This window comes from Choloepus didactylus, chromosome 17 (assembly GCF_015220235.1).
Source record: "Choloepus didactylus isolate mChoDid1 chromosome 17, mChoDid1.pri, whole genome shotgun sequence".
NCBI classification, from domain to species: Eukaryota; Metazoa; Chordata; class Mammalia; order Pilosa; family Megalonychidae; genus Choloepus; species Choloepus didactylus.
The window spans coordinates 59079931-59098669 of NC_051323.1; the positions used below are offsets into that span (position 1 = coordinate 59079931).

Genomic DNA, 18739 nt, shown 5'->3' on the forward strand with positions numbered 1-18739 from the left:
CATTAGGCTTGTCTAGATTTTTTTTTTTTTTTTTTTTGAAGTAAATCTTCTGCCTTGCTGAAATGTTAATCTAAGAAAAGCAGTACACATGAGGGGAGTTGACATATCAGCAGACCAGGAGTATGCTTTTCTTATGGCGGAAGAAGACAGAGTGGAAACACATAATGCATCTTCAAGCCTCCACTCCCAGTTGGCATGCTCACTTATATCCACACCCCATTGGTCAAAGCAAGTGACACGGCCAACCCCAAAGTCAATGGGGTGGGAACGTCCACCATGCTCACAGGAAGCCATGGCAAGAGGGAGGAGAAAGAAAGAAGTCTGAGCAAATAAAACTATCTACACTTTTATTATTTTTTCTGGGATAAATAAAATGTCATAAGAAATAAAAGTTAAATGGGCCAGAAAAGCATTCTAAACAAAAATATATGTGCCTTCTCCTCCCCCTACAAAAACTAACTAAAGCGTATTTAAGTTATCCTTCACTTCCATTAAGTAGCTAGAGAGTTACTGAAAACAAAACAAACCAACCAAAAAAAAAAAACAAAAACAAAAACAAAATCCCTTTAGACCAAAAAGTATCTAAAACATATCACAAAATGTGGGGGAATAATATTTTTGATTGATGAGCAAAGGAGAAATACATAAAGGATCTTGTTTGGAATTAAAAAAAAAAAATCTGTAACCCTTTAGAAATAAAGCAGAAGCCTACTTCAGATGGCTACTTCTTGGAATGTAAACCCAATGGCTGCGGGGAAGAGCACTGGTCTCTGCTGGATCTGATTCAGGCAGCTAACAACCTTGAGACGCACCTTCAACCATTGAATGGTGTCCATTAAACCAAGGAGTGAAGCAGCCCGGCGGGTGTGGCTCCAAGAGCTCCCCAGGGAGAGGCCACTCAACGGCCCAGAAGCCATCAACAAAAATGAAGCACCACCTACATCCTCCCAGCTGCTCTAAAGATGCTTCTAGTTTTTTCACCAAAGCTTGTTTAATCTGTTCTTAGGATACAGAAACTTTGAAATTGTTATTTTTTTTTCACAAAAGCAACTGTTTTTGCCTGTTTCACTCTCTATTTCAAATGTTTTCATTTAGTTAACAAAAACTAGAAACCTTAAAGAGCAAACTTGTGCAGTGTAGTTAGGACTGCAAGAATTAAAAAAAGAAAAAGGATACCTGTCATATGGATAATGGAAGAAGCTCAAAAATTGATTAATATGCACACACATGATGGAATATATAATATATTAATATATTTTTTCATGGTTTTAAAGTTTGACTATCAGCAGAATTACTCAAATATTGCAATTCCCTCTCAGAGAGGAAAGGTTTTCCTCTTACCCCAGCCATGTTTTAACTTCTAATTCCTTTGCATGGGGACAAGAGAGAAGTAGTACAGCTGGGTTTCAGTTTAGGCACATTCCAATTCCAAGGGGGCTAGTACTAAGTAAACATTTTAAAAAACAAACAAAATAAACAATGCAGAACTGAAATCGTAGGAAAATATAACAAAATACTTTTAAAAATGTTATATAACAATATAAGAAAGGTACTGAGCCCTTACCCCCCAGAGGAGGACAGACAAGACTTAAAAAAGGCAGTAATTCTCAATGCTAAGAGGACTTCCTAAAAGGAGACTAACACATGAGAAGACATTCTATTTTAATTTCCTTTAGAAATCTCATGAGCAGTATTTTAAACAGTCTTGTTTATTTTGAATCAAAACTATCATTTCAATTCTAATAATGAATACATTCCCTAGAAACTAATTTCCCATTCAGAAGTAAAATCATGCACAGCCCTTGGCTTCTGGCTTTACAGAAATCCTAAGGCTAAGTAGGCACCACCGCCTCTCTACTTCATATGCACGTTCTCCTCCTCTCTGGCTTCTGCTTTGTAGTTTCCCCATGGCAACTGTAAATTCATTTGGATTACCTTTCTCTACAAAAAATCACAGTCTGGTCCTAGAATATTCTGGAGCCATACAGTATTTATTTCTTAATACCTAGAACTTGGAAATATCCTTGAATTTTTTTTTTTTTTGATTGTTATGAAATCTTGGCCCCCTGGGGTTAAAAACCTCTTCCTCCAGCACTAAAGACTGCTCATTGGGAAACTTGGACTACATAATCCCTCACTCTAAAAGGGCTTCCTCCACCGGTTTTCATATTGCTGGATAAGCTTCCGACACATTTATAATCAACCCATGTCTTACATTTCCCAGCCATCTTACACTTTTTGTGCACAGCCAGGAGGCAAATAGAATGTTTGTGTTCATATGCCACTTCCTTGACTGGGATTTGATCAAACAACTCCCAGATAAAACATACCACTGTACGGCATGGTGGCCATGGCAAGACTGCTCATGGAACTTTCTCTACAATAGGTTGCACCATGTCCTTCAGTGAAATCTGGATTCCCAGCCTAGCAAAACTTCAGTGTTTATCCACACTCCATGATTTCACAAGGGTCAGTCTGTACACCGTACATTGTTGCTTTATTGTCTAGGCTTTTAAACCATCAATAAATTTGCCAGAAATCTCTGACAAGTGGGTGATTTTCTTCTGGCCATCTTGAGTGCTCCCATCCACACTGCTTTATGGGCTGGGAAACTAGCTCAAGAATCCTGACTTCCACACAAAATTGTGCATGGGTGACCAAGATTTTGAGTTGATGGAGTAGTTTCAGTAACTTGTTGATTTCTCAAGGGACAAGGCAGGACATTTTACCTTCATTCCTTCTTTAAAGCAGTCTTATTTTCACATCTAGTATTTGTTTTAAATCCTTAATCATATGTTGTTGGCTTTCATCGGCATCTTGGTAAGATCATTTCTGACCAGTCCACCTTCAATGGCTGTTTAGTACCCACTGGACTGGTGGGGGGCAATCCCCAAAACACATTTATTTGTACATGACAAGCTAAGGGTAGTCTCCATGCAGGGGAGGCTTTCAGGGCCAAAGAATGGGTGTTTCCCACCCACCCCCTCCAAGTAACCATTGTCCATTTGTAAAGCTTTGTCCTAAATGGGCTCCCAATCAATCGGTAACTGTCATTGAAGGCTACTTGGAGAACTGGAGTTACAAGATATTTCCTTCTGCTTCTGGTGCTTTTTCCTCTCTTCACATGATTTATAATATCACCTATCCTAAAACTTTAACATCCAAATTGAGGCTAGGATGGTTCTCAGGACCAGAGTCCTCCTTGCCAGCATCTCAAATGGCATCTCCTCTGAAGATCTCCATACTGCAATTCATCCTGTGCAAAATAACCGGGCTCCAATTCTTCTAATCTATACACAGTATATCTACATTTGCCTCCCCCCATTGCTATCTGAGGATTTCTTCACTCTTTTGTGAGGGGCCGAAAAGTGGAAGATGAACGTGTTCTCCCATGCTCTAAGCCAGCTTCTATCCCATTACGTGTTCTCCACTATGGCACAAATGCCCTCGTGTGAACATTCTGGAACTGGCACTGGGCATCCAGAGCTTCTACTTAACGTTCCTGTCTGCCTCCTTGCAGGGTTTTCTAGACCAAATACTGCCTATCTCCTAACCTTCAGATTTATTTACCAAAGAAAGATCTTGGATGTCTCCTATAACCCTTTCCAGAACCATGTGGCTCTCCGTCAGGATGACCAGGAGGTGCCAGATAATTTTACTGGTAACCACTTTGCTGTACTAGTCTGCAACCACTGAAAATCTTCACTCCAGACATATGAAATTCTTGTCTTTAAAGCGAGATAAAACCATTTGTCACCCAACCCTGAGATGCTTCCATGTCTTCTCACGCTCCTTGACATCAGTCTGAGCACACACTTGAAGGCTAATGAATAAAAACAACCAGAGTTGTCATTAGAAGTATAAAGAAGAGACCCCATGTGCCCAAAGGGTCCACACCCTTTGTGGTGTAGTCTCCTGCGTCAGGCCAGAACTGGATGCAGGAGGTTCAGGCAACCACAGCTGCTGCTGTCAGAACAAGAAACTCTTTACCTCCCACTGCAGACCGGAGCTTAGGAGACCAGGGTGACTGCTCTGGCTTCAGATGGGGGAGCCAGAAGATTTCTGTCAGCCCATGATTCATCTCTGGGCGGGAACTGAGCAGACCGGGCTGTAGCAAAGATTGGAAGAGGGCAGCACAGCCCACAGATGCAGGGCTAAGTGAATCCTGCAGCACCCCTGCAAGAAGGACTGGGGTCTCCTCCTGTGAGATGTACCCAGCGGAGGCTGTGCACATGCTGCCTGCACCTGCATGACTGTTTGCTCAAGCAGAAAGGGCTGTGCTTAACACTGTAAGTGAAAAGATAGTGCACAGGGCTTGTCCTCATATTTTGTTTTTGGGTTTTGGTGGTGGTGGGTGGGTGGGTGGGTGTGTGTGTAATGTAACAGTACCATGTGTTTGCAATGCCAGTAATCAATTTCTCTCTTTAATTTCAGCACTTCAGAGGATAAACTGGTATTTTCTTTTAGGACACTGAATGGTTTCTGTTTAAAGAACTTTAGAATGGCAATTTATAAAATGTGTCATCTGCATTTCCAGAAATTTAAAATTTCTGCTTTGTTGAATTTAAATGACCAATATTTTAGAAGACGACTTTCAAATATAAGAAACATATTTAAAATCTAGGTTTATCTTGATAGGAAAACACCTAGAACTAGCAATGAGAAACCAAATTTAGAGAACTTTAAATATCTAAATATTTCCAGATATCCAAGTAAATGAAAAAAGATCAGGGATTAAACAGGTGAATATCTAAATTGGAGATTCCCCGATCTTTTAGCTTGAGAGATCCTCTCTGACAGGCTGGAAACCAGTTGTCGAGGGAACCATTCCAGATACATGGAAATTTCTGCTCATCCTAAAGATCTCCTTTATAAGCAACTTCATAGTCTACCATAGTAATCTCAGATGATAAAAATGTCCCTCCATCATAGATTACTACAGAAATATTTTCTGGTTACTGTCAAGCATCCCATGGAATTTTCACCACAAAACATAGATAATCTGATGTGGACACTTATGACCCTCGAGGTCTTTTTCTGCCGAGTTGTAACAAACCAACCTGCATGGGTTATTTAGGTTCACTCCTGAGCATACACTTTTCTTATCATCTCAACTGACCATTTCATATTGTCTTTCAAATGTTATCATGTAATTTCAATTTTTCTTCCTATGGGTAAAAAATGCTACTAAACTAAGCATAACCGAATTTGGCTGATATACCCAATTCTGTCATACAAGTCACTAAGGAAGACACTGGATAAACAGATGCCTGCACATAGAGGAAAACAACTCTAATGTTAGCCAACCTTAACATTTTCGTGAGGCTTCAATTTCTCAAAAGTATTAGTAGTAGAACTGTAACGACACTCACCAATTCCTCAATTTCATCCCAAGATACCCCTAGGATGTCTGAGAAAGCTGATGAGCTCCATCCCTTGGAGTTGACAGTCTTTTATAACTTTCAAGTGATTTTTTTTTTTGAAAGTATTTCTTATGATCTTTTGAAACTGAGATATAACACACACTCCAGAGAGTTTGCCCTTTTAAAGTGTACAATTCATTAATTTTCAGTATATGCACAAGGCGGGGCAACCATCACCATCAGGTCCAGAACATTTTAATTACCTCAGAAAGAAACCTTGTACCTCTCTGCAGTCCCTCCCCATTCTCTTCTCCCCACAATCCCTGGAAACCACCAATCTACTTTCTGTCCCCATAGATCTGCCTAGTCTAGGCATTTCATATAAATGCAATCATAAAATATGTGACTTTTTGAGACTGACTTTTTTACTTTGTTCACTTTGCATAATGCTCTCAAGGTTCATCAATGTTGCAATACATATCAATATGTCATTCATTTTTTATAGCTGAATAATATATCGTAAGCAATCTTCCATTTATCATTTATCATTTATCAATTGATGGACATTTGGGTTGTTTCCACTTTTTGGCTATTATGAATAATACTACCATGTTTTGCTGCATAATATTGCATATGTTTTTGTGTGGACAAATTCCCTTATGTTTTAAATGTTATTTCCACCAATATCAAAAGGTTTCTATAAACAACTGTCATGGCCCAAGAAGGCTTTTGTAGCTAAAGAAAGCACCAGACAAGTTCTGAGACATGAGCTTTTATTATGGGCCTTACCTACAGGGTGGCAAGTCGAGTCACATTGCCCTGAATTCAGGAGCTTCTCTGAGTGGATTCAGGAGCTGCTCTGAATGGAGGTGGGTTCAGAGCTCAATGTGAAGATACTCCACACTTCCGGGAGGGGGGGGGTGCTGAATAAACTGGTTATAAGGGCTCGACATTCCAATGTATATGAGAGCATAACGTGGGAGCAGGGTCTTCCAACATAGGGAGGGATTGATTGTAATGAACAGGGAGGAGGGGAAGATTATAGATTATCTTGTAGATAACAGTATCTCAGGAGTCTCAGGGAAGAGGTAGTTTTGGGTATAGATTACATTTAGCACCTGATTTTACAAGGAGAATAGGTCAAAACTTAACTGACCTCAGTCATGCAAGCTGCTGTGTGCAATCTTCAAGGCCCTCAGGGAATGCCCTGGGCCCGAGGTTCCCACAACAATCAAGAAATACGCCTGTCACATTACCAAGTGTGACCTGTCACTCCAACCTCAAAGGAAACCACACTTACCACACACAAGTTGTTTCCTAGCAATTCACGTTCCTCTGGCTGCTGTCAAACCAAGTGGAGATATATCTGAGATTTGTCATAGACAGGAGGGTGGGTTGATTGGGACATTAACAGTAAAGGACAGCTGGTTACAGGCACGGTCTCCTGGGCAGCTTTTACTTCAATTGTCACCTTCCAGGCACCAGTCTATCAGGTCCAAAATCTACATCTATGTTTTGCTTTACCGCATCTATCACCCCCATCCTTAACACTTTTCTGCTTATCCTGACCATTTCTCTTTTCTTTTTTCAGGAATCACCAGCAAATCCTATTCTTTTGGGTTTGTAGAGCTTCTGCCACCTCCTACTAGGAGCTAAGTTGCACAGTACCTAGAGCTCTAGGTGTACATCAATCAGTACTTAACCTACCAACTGGTAATTATTACTAGAGTCCACCTTTTCTCCCTTTTAAAAAAGGAAAACAACTCTAATATTAGCCAACCTTAATATTTTCGCAAGGCTTCAGTTTCTCAAAAGTATTGATAGTAGAACTGTAACAACACCCATCAATTCCTCAATTTCATCCCAAGACACATCAGGCCCAACTGATCTTACTGTCTTCTGTTTTTCTAAAGAGTCAGAATTATCTGCTTCTGTCCTTTGACCGTCACATGATTCAGCAAAATAAGAAATTAATCTGTTTGCCTTTACTCTTTAAGACGAAAATGATGATACAAACAGCTTCTGCTTTTCCTCAGAATTCCTTTATTAACTTTCCCTTCCTATTATACACAAGCAAGGTTTCCTCTGATACCTAATGCAGAGTTGGGATGTGGGAAGACAGAATAACCTTAGATCCTTACCTCCTTAGACCTCCTTTCCAGTTCTATTCTCCCTACTGTCATTCTTACTCAATTCTGCTATTTTAAGATCCTTAATGGTCCTGCCAAAGTCCCACTTTTTAAAACCTTCCTATTAACACTCAGCTCCCTATAGAGTTCTGACCTCAGCAAAAATGGCCACATTTCCCTTCCCCTCATTCCATCTGGCTAACTGTGTCAGTGAGTTCCTGAGTCTCTCTTTGAACAACAGCCAGCTTTGGGGGTATGTGAGCAGACAACTGCATCGTTGTGATAATGCGTCAGTCTGAATCACTTCATGAGCTCCCCACTATGGAGTAAAACCATTAAAACAGGATGGGTGGGAAATTTTGAACTGTACAGACAAGAAACACAACTTCATATTCTTCTAAAATATAATTTCATCTACCAGAAGACAGTTCAACAAAGCTCTGAGAATTTTAAAATACATAAATTGCAGGGATCTTCATTCCAAGAACAAATCCCTGATAACTAAAACCACAGCCTAGTCTTAATACCAGTGATTCTCAAGCCATCTCCTCCTGTAGCATCCATGGAGTTCCGAATTCTCTTTCTTTTCTGTGTGGAGTGAGCTTTCAGGAGCTCTCTTCTCATCACATTCTAATTTTGGAGAGCTTCTTAAAAAGAAATATCATCTATATAAAACCTCAATGAAATCGGAAATGCCCCTTTTTAGTTTATTTTTAAATTAGGATAAGAAAAGTATTACACACTCAAAGGGATATTCACATAGATAGAAACAGACTATAAAGTACTAAGTCAAAGGACTGAGATCTTTAAAAACAAGACGGATATAGCTATTCTTTTGCAAATGACTTGGAAATCATCTTGTCTAAAGGCAGGGAGCTGGTCTAAGTGATATCTTCATTCTTCCCTCTCTAGGATCCCCAAAGCCTGCTTTTCTCACCATCCCAATAATCCACACCAAATGACTGCTATGGGGGGTTCTACCTCAGGCCAATGAGAATTTTCATCAAAAAATGCAAAACGGGATTTCAAACCTTCTATCAGATATTGTGGTTCATGACCAATTCTGAAGGAAGAATCAATCACTTTATGTTCAGTACAGAAATTGGGAAGTGGGCCAGGAACCAAATTCACAATAGATGTGGACTTCTAAAATGCCAAACAGTAGTAAAAATTCTATCTCTGCTATTCATACCCTCCATGGTGGGAAAGACAGTCATTCTCAACCTCACAACTGGTTTTCTTTTTCATTATTTATGGTGCAGGCGATCAGTCAGTGTGGGACAGGGCAGGAAGCCGCAGGAGAGAGTCTGCCTAGCAAAGCCTCTGAACGGTCTGCTGCTTTACTCCAGAACATTCTCTCCACAGGCTGCCAGCAGACACTCTGTAACACCTAAACCACAAATCATCACGTTCCCCACCCTCTGAGCCAGGGCTCGTCCTTGAGCTCCCCACAGAGTGAGATATTAACCACACTGGCTGCTGATACAACAGTTCTTTACGAATTCAGGGTAAATTCATGCCACCTGCTTGAGCTGCCAAAAAACAGGTGGACCTCAAAACATAAAAATATTCAATGTGGGTAAACCTGAGAGCATAATGCAGGACATTTCAGACATTTCTCAAAGAATGAATCCTGGCTATGTTATTAAAGAAATTATTTTATCAATGTAAACACATTAGACATACGACAGTAACCAAAATTAGAGCAAGTATGACTTGGAAATGGAGCCATCTTGCAGAAACAGAATTGCAGGCAGGTCATGTAATATACTTTTTCAACATCCAGGAAAACTGCCTGTCCTTAGAATAAGGAAACCATGCTAGCTATCTGCTGTCTGGTGGTTTTACAAATCCATAGGAGTTTTTAATGGTTCTTGAATCATATCTACTGTAACACATTAAAGCCATCAGATTGAACAAAGTATTTCCAAACTATGATGCTGTAACTTAGGAAAATGGTTCAACGGACTATACTCACACTGAAAAGGTGCTGCAAATGAGCCTTCGGTGGATTGCTCCCCTGAAATCACCTTCTGAGACGAAAAGTACTTGGGCTTGATCACATATTCCTGGGTCTGGCCATGATGAATCATCACATTCTGTGAGGAAAGGGGCGTCACTCTGGGAAGATACAAAGTAAGGGTAAGGAAATAAATAACAGACCTTGAAAAATCAGCTGTGAAGGAATAAAGAGGAAATAAGTTAAACTTAGAATGGAGCATAAATTCCAGCAAGGCTCATTTTTTCCATCAAGTCCTGTAGCTGGCCATTCATGACATATAAGGAACTAACAACTAAACCTTGGAAAGCCCCAACATAAAAGGAATTCTGCCTGTCTAGTCAAAAAGCATCAAGACAAATTGGTGATGGGAGGTGGAACTTATCAGAGGATTCAGAGCACAGCTTTCACAGGCCTTATGTAAAATGCACAGCAATTATATTTAAGAAAAAGACTGTGGGAACCCTAGGCCCACGGCATTCCCCAAGGGCCTTGAAGACGGCACACAGCAGCTTGCAGACCTAGGTCAGTTAAGGTTTGACCTATTCTCCTTGTAAAATCAGGAGCTAAATGTAATCTATACCCAAAACTACCTCCTCCCTGAGATTCCCTGAGATACTGTTATCTACAAGATAATCTATAATACTCCTCTCCTCCCTGTTGATTACCATTAATCCCTCCCCAAGGCAAGCCTGCCTTATGTTCTCATACCCATTGGAATGTCGAGCCCTTATAACCAACTTATTCAGCCCCCTCAAAGTGTGGAATATCTTCATGTTGAGCTCTGAACCTGCCACCATTCAGAGCAGCTCCTGAATTCAGAGCAACGTGACTGACTTCCCACCACGTAGGTAAGCCCCATAATAAAAGCTTGTGCCTCAGAACGTGCCCCGTGCTTTCTTTAGTCCTTTGGCTACAAAAGCCCTCTTGGGCCATGACAAAGACAAACACATATACACAAATATGTACCTATATGTGTATGGCATGATTTTATATGCTGATAAATAAATGGGGAGTATTAGAAACAAGAAGGGAAGAAATAAGGAAGAAAAAGGGTACAGGAAGAAACTTATGCAAGAAATTCCCAGCTTGATTAGTTAATCAACTTTAACAATCAGAGCCAGTGAGACCTTCTAACTTTGCCTCATGCTGGCAGGGAGATTTGGTCAACCCCTCTGAGCCTCAGTTTTCTCACCTGTAGCCTAGAACCTCTACCATACTGAGCTGAGAAAAATGTCTGTAAAAATCTGAGCACATAAAAATGAAAGCAAAAGAAAGGGGAGGGTGGGAGGAGAAGGGAAGAAAATAAAAAAGAAAGAGAAGTAAGAGAAGACAAGACAGGGGAAGGAAGAAAGAAAGAAAAAGGGAGAAAGAGGGGGGAAGGAAGAAAGAAAAGGTGGGCATGGGGGAAGGGCAGAAGGAAAGAGAAAGAGAAAGAGAAGAAACTTTAATTCTCTTTGAAGCATTAAGTATGATGATTCCTTAAGGGGAAAAACACATTCAAATACCTTATACTAGTTAGCAGTTTTTCAAGTTTTTTATGCTGCCTCTCAGCATGATATAAACTATATTATTCTGGTTAAATCTTTTATAACTACCGGATAACAAGAATAATAAGAATAACAAAAATAATAAGAATAACTAATCATGATCTTGTTAGCTTTTCAATAACATTAATCAAGACCTCTGGGGACTTCTGAACACAATTACTTTGTTTTCACCCTCCTGGCCCAATCCTTTCTTTTCCATGACAGTTCTCTTCCACTGCATATAATATATACTTTAAAATAATACAGCCTTTTCCCAGATTCAATCATTCCCTGAGGGACAGAAACAAAATCATTAGCTAAATACCACTATTAAGTAATGATAAAAATAAAGAAAATAAACCAACTAATTCTGGAATATACAAAATTGCTACTAAAATTGTTGGGACAGAGCATTTTAGCAGTGAACTGAGCCTTTGGAAGGAAACTTATTCTATGTCATCTGACCCAAAAGACACCACGGCGGGTCAAGGGGAAAGGGAAATGGTCAAGCCACCAAAACACCCACCCAGAGTCTCACCAAAAGTGGTAAAAGAGTCTTGAATAAACTCAGTCTGTTCCACCCATTCTAGCTGAGGTTGATGAATAAGCTATTCCGTGGGAGACAAGGCTTTCATGAGAGATGAAGGAACAGAAGAGGCTGGGACTGAGGGTGCTTCCCTCTTATCCAGTTACCAAACGCTGAAGGCCTAACACTGTAAACGCTCCTGTTTTGATGGTGTAAGTGCTGGCTTGAGCTTCAGGTATGTTTGGTTGGGATGGAGTTGAAAGTGAAACAGCTGAACACATGCATGGTCACTGATGAGAACCCTGTTGACAGGGGAAGCCCTCGCATCTCAGGGGCCCTCATCCTCCAGCCATGCTGCTGCCCTGTCACCAGGGTGCAGGAACCTGCTGAGAGAAGTGCAAGCTCACTCCTGTCCAGAAGGGGATAAACCAGCACTCCAGGAGAGCCTCGGACTGCTAAAACCAACTCCTGCTCTGGCCACTGCCACGGAGGTGAGACTATAGACTCTGCCTTCTCCAAAAGGTCATCCCTTCTCTTCCCTCCGAATCAGGGAAGTGTGGGGTGGCATTAAAGGAGCTTGTGGGCAGAACCTTAAAGTACATGCAAAGGAGAGCCTTTTCCCTCAACATGATTGAAAGAGAGAAAACAACACCCGGCTACACCAGGCCTAGAACTTGAGTAACAAACCTCAGCTATCACTGACTTCAGGATATTTGTACCTCAGCAGGAGTACTTCGGGCCCACTACTGTGTAAGTCCTGCCCGAGTTGCAAGCACATTGCAAACACGAGGCTCTCCTCATCCTCCCTCCCCTCCCCGCGTCCCACACTCACAAAGGCACAGACGCTGAAAGCCTGAGGCCACTCTGCCTGACAGCCCCACGGGGAAAGAAGCAAAGCTGTGGGCAGCAGCATCACCTGGGACAGGAGAGAAGCAGTCCCAACATTCATTTCACACTTATTAAATGTAATCACTTTGACCTCTGTGGTTTTATTCTCTCCAGTCCCCTAGGAAAGAAGTGCTTTCCACCTTGCAAGGCATCACCTAGAGGACAACACAGTAGCCACAAAATGAATCAACCTGCTTCCCCTCAGCGTATAACTTCCAGGGCAGCACCAGCATAACAGAGTGAACGTCAGATACACCCAGAAAGGAAAACATAGGGATTAGAAAAAACAAGTGGAACAGTATGGTAGATAGCATATACATACGTATTTTCAAAAAAGAATATGTGTGTTTCTTTAAAATCATGAGAAGATATTCTGTTACTTCATGCTTATTCTAATTGATATCCATTTACGAATATCTCCAAAGGCAAATTTCTCAACATCTACATGTGCCTCATATATAAAGTATGATTCATAATCTGGTTTTACTCCCACTTCTTAAAGTTAGGTTTGAGCCAAAGGAATATCTACAGACTTACCAAAGTAAGGGGGATAAACTACAGGCAAGATGCTACAACTAGAAAGTGATGTAACTGATTTGTTTTATAAAAGCTTTAACGAGATATAACTCACATACCATACCATTCATCGATTTAAAATGTACAATTTAATGTTTAGTATATTCACAGAGCTGCGCAACCATCCCCAGTCTACCTTTAAAACATTTTCATCAACTAATTTGTTTTTAAACTACTGTAACTCATGCACCAAATTGGGTATTGTCCTTCCAATAATCCCTCTCTGTTGTTTTAACATAGAGGATTGAACAATATAAGAAAGCCAGTCTCTATTTTATGGTTACATTTGGTTAGGGGTACAAACATATTTATCCTCATCTACTGGGTTTTTCAGGAGCCGTATCAAAGATACCCCTCTTCACAGCCTGAGGGTAGGGCTAATTGAGGAACTGACCCCAGGAATCAGAAGGATGGCAATCAAGCTGTCCTCATTATTCCTGATGAAGTGGGGCTGGGGAATGTGGCTTAGGGGTCCAGCAAAGAGACTTGTGAACACGCTCCAAATATAAACCCTGAATTGAACTTATCCTACAAAACCTGTAGCCTCCCCCAAAGGGGTAGAGGCACTGCCTGCTAAATCTACCTCACAGTAGGGGGCGTGGGATGCACTTGTCCACAGGCCCCCGGGGGGCCCCCCAACAGGAAGGGAGATGCGGAGCATGCCCAGTTCCCTTTCCCCAACGTGCTGTCAGAGGACTCTCCTCTCCCCTGGGAGAAGCACATGTGGCGGGGGGCCTCAGGTGGATGTTCCTGCAGTTTAGAAACATGAGAAATGAGGACTCCACATTTCCCCCCAAAACTCCCACCACCTTTTCACTGAAACGGCAAGATCCAGCCTGGCTGGAGTTAAAAGACACGGGAATAATAGCAGAAAAATTCACAAATGTAGAAACTTCAATACCATGCAGGAATTAGCAGCAACAACCTATACACACACACAGAGCAATATGGATCGAAAACAACTGCAGAGGTAAAAGGGGATTTTTAAAAATGAGGTGTGCGGCATAACATTTACGAATTTTTAAACTATTTACACACAAAATAATAAAACACATTTTACAAGAATACGTAAAACCAAAATGTACACCCCTAATATGTTAGAAGGGGTAGTCATGGAAGGAGGAGAGAAATGGGAGAGGGGATTGAGAACAAAAAGGAATAAATAAGGAAACTGCCAAAATAAATAAAACAAGAGAGTGACATTGCATGAACCACCACTAATGCTGAGCATGAGCAATTACATATTTAAAAATATATATATTAATATTTTTTAAAAAAAGAAGGGGCTATAGAAAACCTAGTATTGTTAAAGAGCTTGTCCTTTATTCTACAGGAATAGTGACAACTGAATATTTTTCATGAAAATAGAGAAAAGTGCTATCTTGGCAATATTAAACTTGTAACAGTGTTGAACGAATTAGAATTAAGACAGATGCCTCAACTAGCCAGCGAGGGAGACGCAGTATGGGGACAAATGTGAAAGGCATTATAAAAAAGGAACTAATAGGACTTGATGATTAAATGAGTGAGGGGAGGGGCCAAAAGGAAAAGGCACCAGGCAACTCTTGCAGGCTTCCAGCCCAGGTGCCTGGGAGGATATTTTTGGTTAAAGGTCAAGTGGAAAAGTAAGAGCAAAGAGGTGTGCAAAGGCACAGCAATGTCTTTAGTTTTAGAGACTGAAATGTGGGGCAGATCTCTGGGGAGCGTGAGGGAAAGTCTCTGAGTTCAGGAAGAGTGACGTTCCTTCTAAGAGAGGCCAACTTCTTCAAAGGTGAAAATGTTTCAGAAACAAGACTATGGAGCCACACAGTCTGGGAAGATGTTCACATTTAATGGTGGAGATGTAAAAAGAAAATGGAGGGTGGGGAAGGGGGGCATCAGAAAAGGAGAAAACCAAGTATAAGGTGGGTCCAGAAATGATAAATGGAAGAAAGTTTCTAAGAGGAAGGGAGAGACAGCGTCACCTGCAAACTCCTGCAGAGGCGGCAGGGGAAGCAGGAAATTTTAAAAGGTCACTGGCAGCGTCGACAGCACAGTTTTAGAAGCGAAAGGAGTATAAGTAGGACTGCATGGGGCAAAAGACTTGGTAAGTGGCATACTACATACACCCAGTAAAGAAAGAAAGGAAAGAAAAAGGCCGGAGGTTAGGGGTACGGCTGGCCGTCTAAAGACTGGAAGCTGGAAACCTCTATATCTTTGTAAGCAGAGGGGAAACAACTGCATAAAAGTCTTTCCTTAAAAGAAAAGATTAGTCACAAACTGTTTACACTGCTGCCTTCGTAGTGGCAATTTTTGGCACAAGGACAGTCTAAACTTTTCCATATTTCAACTAAATCCATTATTTGACCCTTGGACAGTGGGAGGATCTGGCAAAACACAAACTCCTTTCCGCTTAAGGAAAGGGCTTTAGACCTCACAGAAGGGAACCCGCAATAGGCCATAAAGAGTTTCCCACAGAGGGCCAGTCTGACACGGAGTTAATCCTTTCCCCTGTATTTGACGTGCTCAGGTTTATAATTACGATTAAGAGAAACAGAAGGGGAAACAGTGAAGCAGGAGAAAGCCACAGGAAAGACACCTCAAGTCTCTCAAGTCCAATTCCTCCCTATATAATGCAAGTGACAGCCATGCCCCACCTGCCTTCCAAGAAGTCCAGAAGCAGGAGGGAATGCTACTCAGGAGAAGGGTGTGCACTAAAGTTAATAAAAAATGTCAGCTAGGGTTTGACCCAGAAACCTCTTCCCTGTACAGCTCTCAAGGACATACACAAAAGCAATGACCAACGGAAAGCAAAACAGCTAGGAGGAGGTCAGACAGTGTGTAACACACACACAGGTAAAGGGAGATGAGTATCTTGAGCAGTGTCCCCATTCATAAGGAACTGCCTAGCAGGCCAAAAAATTTAGAAGGTTAAGGCTGCTGACGAGGAGACCAAAGGACAGCACACGCAGACAGCACAAATGAAAAGCCAGCAATAGAAAATGGTAAACATGGAACATGCCAGAACAAACACAGCGAAACTAAAATGAAACAAGCAAACACAAAGTCATGGGAAGGGAAAGAAAGAAAAAAATTTACACTGAAAATATAAATATAGGGAATAGACCAGTAAAAAATCTTGTCTTAGACTTCAAATAGGACGAAAGAGACAAAAACACCAGGAAATAAAAGTTAGAAGAGTTAGAAAACTGGAGGAAAAAACATGGAAATACGGGAACTTTGGTAGTCATCATTAGTAAACATAGTAAACACAACCAAGTAATTTTGTGACCGATTTTCCTTTCCTAGTGCTTCTCAGTTGGGGGCAATTTTGCTCCCCAGAGGCCATTTGGCAATATCTGGAGACATTTTGATATCACAACTTGGTGGGTGGGGGGTGGGGTTGCTATTGACATCTAGTGGAGAGACACCAGGGATGCTTCTAAACACCCTACAATGCATAGGAGAGCCCTGATGACAAAGAATTATCCAGCCCAGAACGTCAATAGTGAGAAACTCTGCTCTAAACATGTGCTGCTATCACCAGACAATTCTCAACAGACATATTGAATGAAGAGCAGGTGGCATCTAAGAGCTACAGTGATGGCTCCGGCACACAAAAAAATTAGACTCCAGAGAAGAAAGGGATAAAAGCTGCACCACCACCTAATGTGTCTTTTGGAAGCCCTGTTGGGCAGGGAGGTGGCCCTATACCCAGGTTGCCTGAGCAACAATCTGCAAAGGCAGCTGCAGAATCCGACTGGAAATGTAATTAGATGCCAAACAAAAAATGATATTTACTGGGAACTCTTTGTAGGAACAGTGTCATCTGCGGAAGGAGGGATTCCTTTCATTACACTACTTAGCATGGGGATGGGAATGCGCTATCCCCAAAATCAATTGCTTTCTAAGGAAGGTGAGTCTAATCAACTACACGGCCTTAGTTCTAAGGTCATACACCTCTGGAGTCAGACATGAATTGTCTGGGATAACAGAGAAAGGCTGAGTGCTGTGCCCACAATCCTCCATGTTTGGTCTCCCCTCACACAGCCCTCAACTCTTTAGAAAAGTCTAACCAAGTGCCACAGGAATAGACTCCCAGAGGTACCCATGTCTTGGAATGGCCTGGGTTGGGAGAGACCTTCAATATGTAACTGCCGTAGGATAACATTTGAGGCATTATTCAACCCCCCTACTCCCAGGTTTCTAGAGGAGAGAACTTAATAAAATAGCTGTAATGGAGAGGTGACTATAAGATGCAGCAAGAACAATGCCTTCTCTTGAAAGAAAAATAACACAATCATAATACTCTTGGAGAGATACCTTCAGTCCACTTCATCTTTTTAAGTACTTTAAAAATATGTAAATGGACTAAATAACCTGATTAAAAACAAGAGGTTGTCAGGCTGGATAAAAAGCAAGACCCAACATACGTTGCCCACAAGAAACCCACCTTAAATGAAAGACACAAATATTTTAAAAGAGGTTGCATATATAGAAAATCCTGAAATATCCACAGTAAAGCTACTATAGCTAACAAACAAATTCAGCAAAATGGTGGTGTTTCTATACACTAGTAATGAACAATCTGAAGAAGAAATCAATAAAAAAGTTCCATTCACAATAGCGACTAAAACAATCAAATATCCAGGAATTAATTTAACCAAGGATGTAAAGAAATTGTACACAGAAAACTACAAATACTGCTGAAAGAAATCAAAGAAGCCCTAAATAAATGGAAGGACATTCCACATTCACAAACTGAAAGACTAAATATTACTAAGATGTCAATTCTAACCAAAGTGATTTACAGGATTCAACACAATCCCAATCAAAATTCCAATACCTTTCTTTGCAGAAATGGAAAAGCCAATCATCAAATTCATATGGCAGGATAAGGGGCCCCAAAGAGCCAAAACCATGTTGAAAAGGACCAAGTTGGAGGACTCACACACTTCCTGATTTTAAAATTTATTACAAAGCTACAATAATACAGTGTCCTACCAGTACAGAGGATACATACCAATACAAGGACAGACATACAGACCAATGGAATTGAATTCAGAGCTCAGAAATAAACTCCCACATCTATAGCCAACTGATTTTTGATGAGGGTATCAAGTCCACTCAATTAGGAAAGAATAGTCTCTTCAACAAATGGTGCTGGGGAAACTGGATATCCATAGGCAAAAGAAAGAAGGTGGTTCCCTACTTCAAACCACATACAAAAATTAAGATGGATCAAAGACCTAACCATAAGAACGCAAACTATAAAGCTCCTAGAAAAAAATAAGAAACACGTCTTCAGGACCTTGTGTAAGGCAATAGCTTCTTGGACTTTACACCAAAGGCACAAACCACAAAGAAAAAAACAGATAAACAGGACTTCATCAAAATTAGAAACTTTTGTGCAAAGGACTTTACCAAGTAAGTAAAAATAAAATGCACAGAATGGGAGAAAACATTTGGAAATCATATCTCTGATAAGGGTTTAATATGCAAAACATATTTAAAGAACTCCTACAACTCAACAACAAAAAGACAACCCAATTTAAAAATGGGCAAAAGACTTGAATAGACATTTCTCCAAAGAAGATATACAAATGGCCAAAAAGCACATGAAAAGATGCTCAACATCATTAGTAGTCAGGGAAATGCAAATTAAAACCACAATGAGATACCATTTCACACCATCTAGAATAACTTCCATTAGCTAAAAAAGGGGGGGGGGGAATAAATATGTAGGATGT

General features: G+C 40.8%; 1 protein-coding gene across 7 annotated transcripts in view; it reads right to left on the reverse strand.

Moving 5' to 3' along the window:
* The window catches only part of LTBP1 (latent transforming growth factor beta binding protein 1), a 413770-nt gene that overhangs the window by 241849 nt on the left and 153182 nt on the right, over positions 1-18739 (reverse strand). For all 7 annotated transcript variants that reach the window (XM_037806447.1, XM_037806449.1, XM_037806448.1 and 4 more), the window contains one exon: positions 9471-9613. In XM_037806447.1, the coding sequence (XP_037662375.1) occupies positions 9471-9613 (143 nt within the window). The remainder of the gene's footprint in view (positions 1-9470; positions 9614-18739) is intronic.